Consider the following 13,003-nt stretch of genomic DNA (forward strand, 5'->3'; position numbering starts at 1 on the left):
GTGAAATGTATGTACAAAGTTTATATTCAGATTGATTGATTTTGTGATTGTGAAAAATGAGAAGCAAGCGATTTTTCAGTAATAGTGTGCTGGGTCCTTTCTGTATTCTTCCAATCGACTTTGTGAGCAAATAGCTTTGAAGTGAAATGAAACATGAGGTTATGCAGGACAAATCAGACTCCTGAAAGGGGATAGAGTAGTCTGGAAAGGTTGAGAGCGACTGAACTGGAGCATATGTTTTAGAAGAACACATAGCCTTCATTTTTAAAATTGCCAGGGATGGAAAATCTACCACAGCCCTTGATAAGTTGTTCCAATGACTAATTTATCTTCAGCGTTTAAATGTTGTGCTCCTAAGGATAAGGCTTTTTTTTCTGCAACCATATTGGGAGGGCTAAAGCCTAAGGCCTTTTTCTGTAGTCTGACTGAAAGAACAGCAGCTATTAGCAGAGAAGCAGGAAGTCACATCATCTCTTCATAGTCCGTCTACATTACATTAAAATAACGCGATATCAGGCTGGTAAGAAGGAGACCCTATGCTAATGGCAGCCACTGTCACTAGAGAAAGAAACAGATCTGAAGAGGGCTAAAGAAAAATTGGTCTGATAGCGCTCTGTCTGGCAAGGAACTAGAGGTCGAACCTCTCTCATCAGGCACGCCTGGGATCTGACCAATGCCGAACAATTGAATTTGCTGGTTCGTGGGAGGTCAATATGGTCCAGAATGTTACCAACCTTCTCACTTCTTAGTGGGTTTTTAGAAGACATTTGTGGTAAATTGCAGATAAATAACAGCTCACGACACTGAGATACAAGACTGGTGACTGGAAACAAACTTTACAGGACCTCAGGAAACTTGGCCACACCCATGATAAGTAGTCCTCTGGCTAACTAAAATCATGCTGGATTACGGATGTTGCCAGAGAAGAGAGTTCCAGATTAGACAGGTTAAACCTGTACCTATCAATAGTAGTTGGGGTTGTAAAATACTCATTTTCTTCTTCTATTATTATGGTCCCCAGATCCCCATTGTTTGCCTGTATGATCTCTGCCTGGTTATTTAATTTTGTTTCTGTCTACTGTATAATTAATTTTCCTAGGTGTAAATCAATTATGGCAGTGGGATATAATTGGTTAGGGAATTACTTTACAATACATTAGGACTGGTTCATAAAATTTCAGTAAAATAATCAGCTAAGATGGAGCTGAGCAGGAATCAAGTTTCATAATATAAACTAGGGTCCAAGAAGGAGGCCCGCAGGAACTTAAGAACCAGAGAATCCGAAGGAGGAAGGAACAAGGAGAAGAAAAAGAAGCAGTCACCTCCAAGACACAGGCTAAGATCAGAGCAGCTAAGAATTCTCTGCTTGACCATGATGTGCGTCAGCCAGAATCCAGATGAGACTAACCTTGCCTGGCCAATAGGGGAAGTTCAACTGCCTGATCAGGATGGGTGAGCAAAGCATTTTTGCCACAGCATTACACTGGCATTTCTTGTTGAGCTGTTAGTTCACTGTGTAATACACCCCCGGTAAGAGAATTTGACATTGATAACTATTGTTTGAAATGTGTCAGTTAGCAGGCTCTAAATCCATTTTGTATGCTTAACCGATACTGCATGATCCCAGTTTTTAAAAACAGAATATTGTGCAGTACTAAATCAAACACCTTGCAGAATCTAAGTACAGTATAAACTTTATTATTTGGTATCCCGGGGGAACGGGGGGGTTGCAGGATAATAAAATGTGCCAGTTGTTTGAGCTGGGGCCATTGTCTGGGCAGCCAGCCCCACTCCCACCAGCCCCAGCGGGGCAGCTGACAGTAACATGGCTTTTACTGTCCATTACAATCAGTTGCCTTTTATTTGCCATAATTGCAACCTCATCAGAAATTAATTTGGGTTTGTTTAATAAGACTTTTCATATCTTAAACCATACTGACAGGCGTTAAGTATACAAACTCCTCTCCTAATATTCATCGCCTTCCTTTATCTGACCCAAGATCCAACACCACAGAATTTTCTGCGTTCACAATCCCCCTCTGACACATTAGCTGCTTCTACTCACAACCGTGCTCCAAAGACAGTGAATTCAGCCCAATCCATTTCCTTTGCCTCAGTTAAACTGCCTGACCTATGTTTTAATCCAGCTTGCCTATGAGCTCCATTGCTTTTTCTGTCAGTCACTTTCCACAGGCTATTGGCTTGTTCCATCCCATTGTGCTTTTCCAGGGGATGCAAAGTATGCGTGGGCAGAGATATTTCATCAGTGAAACACAGCCTGAGTTCAAGCTGTAAGCCATAGGCAGGACTGGGTACTTAGAGAAGTTCGGCAGTGGAAGATGTCAGCTCACCAGATGAGGAAGGCCTCTGGATGAGAGCAGGGGAGCTGCAGCTGGGGGCTGGGCAGGGGGAATTCTCAGATGCATTGCAAAATTTGAGTAGGAAAGGGAGGAAAATTTAGGGGCGAGGGGGGACTGTCAGAACAGCTCCAAAAACACTGACAATACCTCTGTATGCTCAGATAGTGCTCTACCTTAAAACACTTTATATAGTCACACAAGTTGTCTTCCTAGTACTCCTGTGAGCTAAGGAGGTCTTATCATTGTTTAGCTAAGGAGGATGCTGAAGAACAAAGAGATGAGCATCACTTGCTCTTGGTCCCTCAGGGTATGTGCAAGAGGGAGGCAAACAGGGGCTAGGATCCCCCATGATCAGGAGGGACACAGAACTCCTCTGGGGTGCGGAGAGCAAGCTCCTACGGCCTAGGACCAGGACAGGAGATGACAGCTCCATTGTCCCAGGCCACAGGGATTTGGGTTAGTGGGGGAAGGGGGACAATGGGAGAGCCAGGTCCTCCAACTCCACAGGGAGAGAGCAAATTCCTCTGGCCATGCAGGGGCCCAGAGAGAGAAGAGACAGATCCTCTGGTGGCAGGAAGGGGCAGATTTTTATTCCTTGGCAAATCCCTGCAGAGAGCGGGCAGCTCTGAGAGGACAGACTCCAGGTCTCCCAGCTCCCAGGCCTGTATTTTAACCAGCAGATGTTCCTCTCTTCCCCCTTCAAATGGTTTGGGTTTAGTTTGGACACATACGCCAAAGATGAGTTTCAAAGCTGTGCAAACTTCTCTTACCCTCCATTTGCCCAGGCCTGCTACTAAATCATTGTTTTGCTGGTCATAAAGTTGTGTGTATCTAGCCCCACTTCAAATCACACCCCAGAATCCACACACAGACAGGAGTCTTACCCTTATCTGTCACATCAGTGTCTCAGGGACTCCTGCACATGTTGGATTCCAGCCAGTGTACCCTCCCTGATCCTGAAGTATTACGCCATCATTATATTACATAACAATGGCCATACTGGGTCAGACCAAAGGTCCACCTAGCCCAGTATCCTGTCTTCTGACAGAGACCAATGCCAGATGGAGTGAACAGAACAGGTAATCAATAAAATGATCCCTCTCCTGTCACCCATTTCCAGCCTCCTACAAACAGAGGCTAGGGACACGATTCCTATGCATCCTGGCTAATAGCCCTTGAGGGACCTAACCACCATGAATTTATCTAGCTTTTTTTTTTTTTTTTTTAAACCCTATTAAAGTCTTGGTCTTCACAACATCATTGAAAACCACAGCCTGGGTAGAGTTACTATAGAAACTCCCACAATGATTACAGAGATGGTAGGGGGCTGCGCAACAATAGAGGAGGCCATATTTATAGTAACCTGATTCTCAATGCCCTGGGAGCTGGAGAAAAGGAAGGTCACCACAAGCACATAGCATGAGGGAGTAATTCCTTCCTCCTGGGCACATACAGTATGTCTTTCTAATAAACCGCAAGCCCGTTGGATTGGAAGCGATTGCCTTAATGATTTTTATCTCCCTGTGATTGATATTAGCTGGCGAACAAGCTACTCAAATCTTTTGCTACTGGCTTCTGGCTTGTTAGTGCACTCCTAATTCTTGGATTAAAAAAAGCTGCGAGGTCGAGTTCCATGCTTGCCAACATGAAAATGGGAATGTAAAAAGATACACAGTATTCACTAAGGCAGCTTGCCCTTTTAGTGAACTACTCAGCCAGCAATTTAAGTTTAATTTACTAGAGCACCTTGAGCTTCACAGTGAGCTTTATTTTGATGCGAGGACAAAGGTGATACAAACTGAGGAAAGTCCTCTGAGGAGATAGTGAAACAATTAGGGCTCCAGCCTGGTCCAGCTGATTAGACCAGCTTAATTGAATCTGTGCAGCTTTGGAAAGGACTCTCTTTCATAAGCATGATTTTAAAAAGGTAAGTAAGGGAACAGATGGAGGAAGTTGCACTGGTGTAACACCATAGCTCTAGTGTTCTACAAACACCACCAGCAGTTGTGGTTTCCCTCTGTACTGGGGGAGGAGGGGAAATCAATTTAGTTCAATCTTCCTGTTACCATGTTGCATCCAATTTTTGAGGTATAACCCAGCAGCAGACTGATCTAGTTAAAAGACACCTTTACCAGTATGGAAGCTGGCAAGTTATACTAACTTTGATTTAAGGCTGGGTTTGTAAGCAGTGGTGGGACACGTAGCATGAGACAGATTGGTGTGGGAGAGTAAACGCAGCTAAAGAAATTACAAGCTAACCAAGCAATTCTATCATTCCCTGTGCTCAGTCTTCATGCTGCAGGACAAAGCTGATGACCAGCTAGGGCCAGGAAGAAACAAACACTTATGTCCAATTTAATAGATTGGCATCTAGATGCATTATATTTTAACAGTTTCTTCTGAAGTAATAACCATTGGCCAGTGCTTGAAACATATTAAACTACACATGCTGCATATCTTATGGCATGGTAGTTCTTATAGCCACAAAATTACCAGCTAGCCTCTAGTTCCAGAATATTTAATGCTGCTGAAGTCAGAAAGCAGAAATGAGAGTTTTATTTGCAGACAGCAGGCAGAAGTGATAATGGAGGTGCTTAGACAAATCTTGTTTTGACTTGTGAAAAATGAAAAAGTAGCTTTCACTACACTAACTTTACAGAGGTAATTTTCTGGTTGTACCTTTTCCCTCAATGTTAACTTTTTTTTTTTTACATAAAATGATAAACTGCTTATAACAGGGGATCAGAATGAATCTCACTGTACAAATTTTAATGGAATTCACAAGTTCCTTGCTTGTAAAACTCCTAAGATCTAAGACTTATGCATCAAAGAAAGATTCCCGCATCTTTGTCAGAGAGTCTTACATCTTTCAAAAGCTCAAAATGTAAGCAGTGGCCAGTTGTTTATCTGTGTCCTCAGCCTCCTAGCATAAGCCCTTGACAGTCAGACAGTAGAAGTCCCAAATAAAAATCTCAGTTATGACGGAGAAATTTTAACACCAAAACTGAAATCGCCACCCAAAAATGGCAGAGTCCTGCCAATACTACTAACAAAACTTAAAAGCGTGAGCTTTCTGAAAACCCATGTTCAAGAAGAACCCAAACTGGTGCATGATAAGAATGTAGCAGAAAATTTAAAATGGCAGCATGGGAAAGGAGGATAAACAGCAAATACTGTGGCATTTTTAGGGTTAAAAATGGGGGTGGTTAGGGGCCCCTACTAGCTTTCAAAGACTAAATGGAGTAGCCATGTAAGTGACGATGTTTTACACAATCTGAGTATCATATGGAAACAAGGTTGCTAAAAGCAATCACTCAGGACTGCCAAAAATCTACATGTCCAGTCCTCCTTTTATATAATGCACTAAAGACTCAAAAGGCAGTAGTAAACTTTCTCAGGCAAGGGCCTTACTTTCCTACTGACTGTGGAATCACCTACCTCCCTGGTAGTGCTACAAAGACCAAAGAACTTGCTTCTATTCCATATCTTTGTTGTGATCACTCTCATGGAGTCACTAAATTAACTTGCATTTCATACCCTGTGGAACTACTCAGCACAAGGTTATAATCACCCTGAGAAAGAAGGGCAATCGGCTTGTTTCCCTAAGCGACACTCCATACACAGCTGACTAAAGGTGACAGTTTACTAGCTGCTCTGGCTTGCTGTTATTTTCATGCCCCATCTACCTAGGTTTATTCCCATTTGTTGAGACTTGCTTTCTTCTTTCTTATCCTTCTTCTGATACAGCCCTGTGTCTGCTTTCTCATTCAGCGCAAACCATTCTGCCTTGCCCTGATAACTATCATTCCTAAGGAGCCAGCCACTTCCTTGATCCCCTTTACCTCTCTTTAGAAACTACATTGGTCTATATTCTTTTTCAGGATGCAAGCCTCTCTGCTTACTCATTGTGGCCCTATCTTGTCTTTTGCTGCTTCATTCTAACAAAGATAATGACACCAAAAATCCTAATGCATTTTTTTAAAAATTCTGGCCACAGCATCTATCTTCCTGTTCCCATAACCTCTCCTCTACAAATCTCTTCCAAGCTTTCAGTGTCTCCTATTTGTGCACACCTGCCAATTAGCACCTAATTAAGAAACACACCTGCAATGGCTTTGCTTCTGCCCACCGCATTATAGTCATTAACTCTCTGTGGAACATTACACTAATGGCATCTTTTTCTCCTAATCTCTTGTTATGATAAAAAAACTGAAAATGAGCCAAATTCTAATTTCAGTTACAGTGCTGTAAACATGGAGTAGTTCTAAGTTACACCCGAACAACTTCTAAATTCTACTCTGAAATCAGAATCATGCCATGCAAACTGGCCCTGAGTGCCTTATTATTAATGGCATAGTTCATGCCCAGTGAAAACTGATGAGGTGCTTTTAGGCAAACCAAGACACACTTGTTTGAAATATTTTAGCTGAATTTTATTCCCTATCATGCATTTATTTTAAATGCACAGAATCATAGAATACCGGAACTGGAAGGGACCTCAAAATGTCATCAAGTCCAGTCTCCTTCACTTACGGCAAGACCAATCACCATCTGTATCATCCATGACAGGTTTTTGTTGAACCTGCTCTTAAATATTTCCCACAATAAAGATTCCACAGTCTCCCTAGGCAATTTTTTTTTTCAGTATTTAACCACCCTGACAGTTAGGACGTTTTTCCTAATGTCCATCCTAAATCTCCTCCCCTTGCTGCAAGTTAAGCTCATTGCTTCTTGTTCTATCCTCAGAGGCCCAGGAGAATAACATTTCTCTCTCCTTCTCATAACACTCTTTTAAGTACTTGAAAGCTATTATTACGTCCTCTCTCTTCCAACCTAAACAAACCCACTTCTTTCAGTCTTCCCTCATAGGTTATCTTTTCTAGACCATTAATCATTTTTGGTCAATGGACCTTCTCCAGTTTCTCCACCAATAGACTGCAGACTCCCTGTGCGGTTAGATGATTATTTACCCCACCTAAAACACCTCCAGCAGAAGAGTCAGTTGTCAGCTCATTCCTCTGAGGGGTAGATGACCCCCATTCACCTTTTGCCTCTTCAGGCAGAGAAGGGAATTGAACCAGGAGCTTCTGAAAGCTACCCACTAAGCTGAGTGCTATAAGTTCACCCCCACCTCTATAAATGCTATGCAGAATTAAGCAGGCACCTAACTCCTTCCAACAGGGAACACCCCCAGCTGCCTGAGTCCAAGTAGAAGGGTCCTAGTTGTGGATCACTCATCACTGCAATCACTTAGTTCCTTTGTGGATGTGGACTTCAGTGGTGACAGGATCAGGTTGACTGTCCCCAGCAATCTACAACACACTATTTTCGTGTGTGCCTATAGGCATTTATGCTGCACATATCACTGTATCTAAGCTACCTAGAGGAGAAACACCTTCCAAACCCCTGTGGCAATCAGTTCGTGCCCAGAAGCAGATGTGATTACTTTATCTTATCATGTAGAAATACCAGTATCATAAAACTGCCTAGCCCCATTTGTGTTTTTAATTCCAGGCAAAGCACTTGATTCTATTTCTAGATGGCCCTGCAGCACTGAATTCCTCATACCCACCCAGAGGGTGTGGAAAATCACAGCCTTTTGTAGGTTCTGAATTTGCCCAGCAGTCATTTCATACAGTATAGGCACAAAAAAGCTTCCAATGGCGTGTACTAGGAACAAGCCTTGTCTGATCACCATTTCTCATTCAACATTACTGTCACTCAGCTCTCCACATTACTCCGCACATTTGGCCATGCCCCAGACCCGGAGTGGCAGTGAGGTGACTGAGGTTCTGTTATTATTTAACTATGTGGCCTTGGGAAAGTCAGTAGGACTCCAACCCCACAAAGACTTACACGTGCACTTAACTTCACAGATGTGAGTGGACCCCATTAAAAGTTTACTACAATCAGACTAGCCACATCTTTGACGTAAAACATGTGCACAGCCTTTTGTAGGGCACAGGCCTAAGCTACCTGCTTACCCAAAGAGGTGCACGCTCAGTGTGGGATTGAGGCACAATGATGGGGCCACACCGGGACACTGGCACAGGGCTGTCGTGTGGATAAACAGAGTGCTTGATTGTCTGAAGCTGTCAGGTCTCAAGCTTTCGGTAGCATGATATTCACATGCACATATCCCTGTATAAAAAGAAGGAACGGTGGAGAACGAGACAGCTTTAAGCTTGTCTTAGCCTGAAAAAGTGATTTCTGCTCAGACTTGCTTGCATTATTGGTTGTTGCCCCAATGAAAATGATCTGGAACAATTAAAAGGGCATATGCATGGAGGAAACTGTATATTAGACCAGAAAAAAGTGCAAAAGAAGCACAAAAGAAAGTCCAAAAAAGCACACCTACTTTTCTTCCAAGCTGCACTTTATTTTATTAGGGTTACCATATTTAACCTTTCAAAAAAGAGGACACCCCAAGAAGGAGTGTATCTGTATCAGTATCTACCAACTCATATTGTCTTAATGTACTAGATTATAAGACATTAATACAACGTGAGTTGATAGATATTGATACAGGTACTCTCTCTCAGGGATGTCCTCTTTTTCATACAGTAACCTTAATTTTACAGCACTGGCCCAAACTCTACAGTTTACAGTACGGCTACTGCTGTGCTCACGAGCGTGGCTGCCGAACGCTCTGATATTTTAAAACCAGCATAGGTCTTAAAATGACTGCAGGCCAAAGAAAAATGCTTTCGTTCCTCTCTCTCCTACATGGTGGGTTTATTTGAATAATCTCTCTCCTCAGCCCTTCTAACATGTAAGGCAAGAGCAGTTGCTTCAGAAAATGAGAGGAAAACAAACCTTGTCCTGAAAATACCCAGTGCTGTTTTTATTTTTTTAAAAATGGAAAAGAGGCAGGAGCAGAGACAAAGGACGAGATTTGTCTTCAAATAGCAGCACTTAAAGGCTAAGCTCCAACCATGGCAGGTGTTCCCAATCCTTGATGAGCAGGTGCAGTAAACTGGCTATTGGGACTTGCTATGCCCTCCAGCCAGATTAGAGCATTCATTCAGAGAAAGAAAAGGAATGTGCAAAGCCATCAGGGAGCTGGCCAAATGCCGGGTGACTCTCAAGAAGGCCACTGCCTGTAAAGAGCCCAAGGCCAAAATAATCAGAGCCTCCACTTTGGGTCCCCTGCTTTGCATCTGTCACACCATCTCTCACAAAGAGTCAGGGCACTCGAACTGAGCTCAGCTATCCACGTGTGCCTGGGGACTCTGCACGCAGCGCAAATCGAACGACAAGAGACTTGTAAATACAATAGAAGGGCCCGATCCTGCAAACAGTAAGAGCCCAAGCAGTCGTGCTTGCTATGTACTAGGAGCCAGATGTTCAAAGGAAGTCAGGCACTCCACTAACTTTACAAATCAGTCCCTGTGGAAAGTTCCTGGAGTAACCACTAATCTCCATAATAAGTGTCTCCAGGTCTGGGCCAAAGCAGTGCCTAGATGGCCTGTGAGAGTCTTAAGACAAAGAATAATAATCACAGAACTCTTGTGATTTTATCATGGGGGGGGGTCTTATTGTCACTAGAGGCATGTGATTTAGGGTAGGGGACTCAGCTTTATTTTTTAAGTCCTGTAGCATCTTATAGACTAACAGATATTTTGGAGCATGAGCTTTCGTGGGCACAAAAGCTCACGCTCCAAAATATCTATTAGTCTGTAAGGTGCCACAGGGCTTCTTGCTGTTTTTGAAGATACAGACTAAATCTGCTACCTCTCTGATACTTTATTTTTGAAGCAAGTTTCTAATCCTTCTTGTTGTGGAGAAAAGCTGTATAACATGAGCCCACCCTATAAAATCAAAAGGCAGAAGACAAATTTATTTCTTTCCTTGTTCTTAGACTTTTCCTTTTAAATTTAAGCCAATCTCGTGATTTTTTGGGGCCTGACTTGGGCAGCTTGAACTCTGGAGGTCAGAGTAATGTATTCAAGCAATTACAACACGGGAAATGTCACATTTACAAGTCATAAATGAGGACAAACAAAGATAAGGACTTTTACAGTATCCATCAAAAACAAGAAGTCTTGTGGCATCTTATAGACTTACAGATATTTTGGAGCATAAGTTTTAGTGGGCAAAGACCCGCTTCAGCAGACACCTCACATCGGACAAAGCAGGTCTTTGCCCACAAAAGCTTAAGCTCCAAAATATCTGTTAGTCTATAAGGTGCCACAGGACTTGTTGTTTTTGAAGATACAGACTAACTCGGCTACCTCTCTGATACTGATGACAGTATCAATGTTGGTGTCGGTTTGAGGCACTTTTCTGGCATGGATCTATCAGAGACCACAATCTGCTACACATACACAAGGAGCTGGTTCTCTTCTGACTTACAGTGGTTTAATTCATTGCTGGAGCAGAGTTATTTCTGATTTACACCTGAATGAGAATCAGGCCACAAAGTCAAACACACATGTATATGTGCATTATGGGCAGTCAAGATATTGATGTGTTAGTTTGACATCATAATTGCACAACTCAGGATTGAGAGGAAGAATTAAACTTTTCCTGGAACAATGGATATTATCTTTCCAACTACATTTATAGAGAGGAGCTAGATGATAAATATCAAACAGATATTGTATTTGTGAAAATGCGGAAGCAGCAGCGTGCAGAAACAAGAGTTTGAAATGTAGATATTTACAGGAAACAGACCAGCTCTACAGCTTTTTTTCAAAAAATTAGTTTGTTCTTCTAATCCAGAAAAGAATCACTACTGTAGCAGCAGCAGTGGCTCGGGCCCTAGGGCCCTTTGAATTGTTGCCAGAGCACTGGAGCGCTCTTCTGCATGGCTCTGAGAGCTGCGGGGAGGCTGGCACTGAGGTCCAGGTGGTGCTGAGAGATGACTGAAGTAAGCTTTCAGCTGCTTGGGTCACCACTAGCTCCTCCCCTTCCATAGAATTGGCATCCAGTAGAAAGGGGCCCTGGCCAGGTTGTCCCTGCACTTCAGTCACTCTTCGGTTCCCAGAATAGCCCCACGGCCACTTGGTGGCCAACAGAGTTCAGAACAACATGCTCAAATCTGCACTAAGAAACAAAGTGGTTGCTGAACTGGTGAAGGTCTAAAGCCACCTTTGCCTCACCCTTCTCCCCACTCACAGACATGGTTTGATCAGTGAGGGTACATCTACACATACTGGGATAACAACCCAGTCAAGGTCCATTTTCTGGGGTTTGATTTCATGTGCCTACTAGGGATGAACGAAATTGAACTATCAGGCTCTACAGTCAACCCCTGTACTCCTCCTTTTGGGAAGAGAAAGGGAGGTCAATGGGATAGTTTCTCCCACTGACCTCCCTCAATGAGGACAACCAGAAAAATCGATCCTAGATAAGTTGGTTCCAGCTACACAATTGTCGTAGCTGCAATTGCATGTCTAGGATCAGCTTTCAGGTCTAGTGTAGACATGCCCTCAGTCTGACTCTGTACACTCATTTGAAGATGTGGGAGAAGAATAAGGAACACCACTGGTCCTAACTTTATCACAGTCAGATGTGGAAGATAGAACATTCTGGAGTAGAGGATGACGGGTCAGGCCGAAGGTGTCTGCTAAAACAAACCAAGAAATGCAGAGCTGATTGAAAAAGTCTTGTATTTTTAGAGAGCTGTTGTGCCTTGGTGTAGGTCCACTGCAGTGGCTGTTCCCTTGAAATTAAGCCGATTCTAGAAGTCACCAAGTGAAAAATCTGGCATAGCCCGGGTCACTACTTTCCACAGGTACAGCTAACACCACTTCCCTCACTTCCTTCTCCACTGCCATCCCCGACTGCCAGCTTTTGGTTCTTTGCACCACACAAAGAGTTATGCCAAGTAAAACATGCGGGAGGAAGCTTCGCTCTCATGGTGCTGGTGTTGCTGATTGTATACATCATTGTACAAAAGCCAACAAAAAAAATAAATCCACTGGCAAAGAGGCTGCGTCGTCGTGCTCTCTGCCTGCCCACTCGATTGCTGCTGTTAAGAGAAGACACCTCAATTAACAGATTGTAATGAGCATCAATAAACCATGTGCTAGTAAATAATAAATATATGCAGTTATCTGATATGGCAGTTACAAACACAGCTGACATCAGATTACACAGCCCTGGAATATTATTATGGAATCAGATTTTAGAAGCACCTCATAAGCCGTCATCCTCTGCAGGGATTTGGTGTGCGGGTCTTTTATTCTCCTGTACAGTATGCTGTCAGAGGTTAGCCCATGTAATAAATGGCTGGCCACTGCCACAGGAAATGTGCTATTGTTTGTAATGTTGACGCCGCCGCTGTACATCATTCTTCATCTAGAATTCGAACCTGCAAAGCACTGAGCACGCTGGCCCTGATGCAGAAAAAAGTTTAAACATGTGCTTCATTTTAAGCATCTCAGGTGCCCCGTTTCTGAGCGAGTAAGGTTAAACATGGGTCTAAGTCCTTGCAGGACCAGGGGTAAGACCCCAGCAGTGACCGACTCACAGTAATGCAGCTCCGCAGCACAGAGGCATGATGGAAGAATGATCCTGTTAATTTCACGGAGCAGGGGAACCAAGACGTGGTCCAGGGATGTGAAAGAGTGCCCAAGAGAGTAGCACTGCAAGAACATAGACCTTCTGAACCCCGCTTACTCTCAGCTAATGTTGTC

The 13,003-nt window shown here is 43.2% G+C and overlaps 1 protein-coding gene across 3 annotated transcripts in view; it reads right to left on the bottom strand.

Annotated features, from left to right (window-relative positions):
* Window positions 1–13,003, bottom strand: part of ERMARD (ER membrane associated RNA degradation) — a 103,254-nt gene that overhangs the window by 26,350 nt on the left and 63,901 nt on the right. The window contains exon 17 of one of the 3 annotated variants that reach the window (XM_074990224.1): window positions 11,900–12,336. The exons of the other annotated variants lie outside the window; for them this stretch is intronic. Coding sequence (XP_074846325.1) covers window positions 12,087–12,336 — 250 coding nt within the window. The 3' untranslated portion in view covers window positions 11,900–12,086. Of the gene's footprint in view, window positions 1–11,899; window positions 12,337–13,003 lie in introns of those variants that run through there. 3 annotated transcript variants of the gene reach the window in all.

The sequence above is a fragment of the Carettochelys insculpta genome, chromosome 3, assembly GCF_033958435.1.
Source record: "Carettochelys insculpta isolate YL-2023 chromosome 3, ASM3395843v1, whole genome shotgun sequence".
Lineage (NCBI taxonomy): Eukaryota > Metazoa > Chordata > Testudines > Carettochelyidae > Carettochelys > Carettochelys insculpta.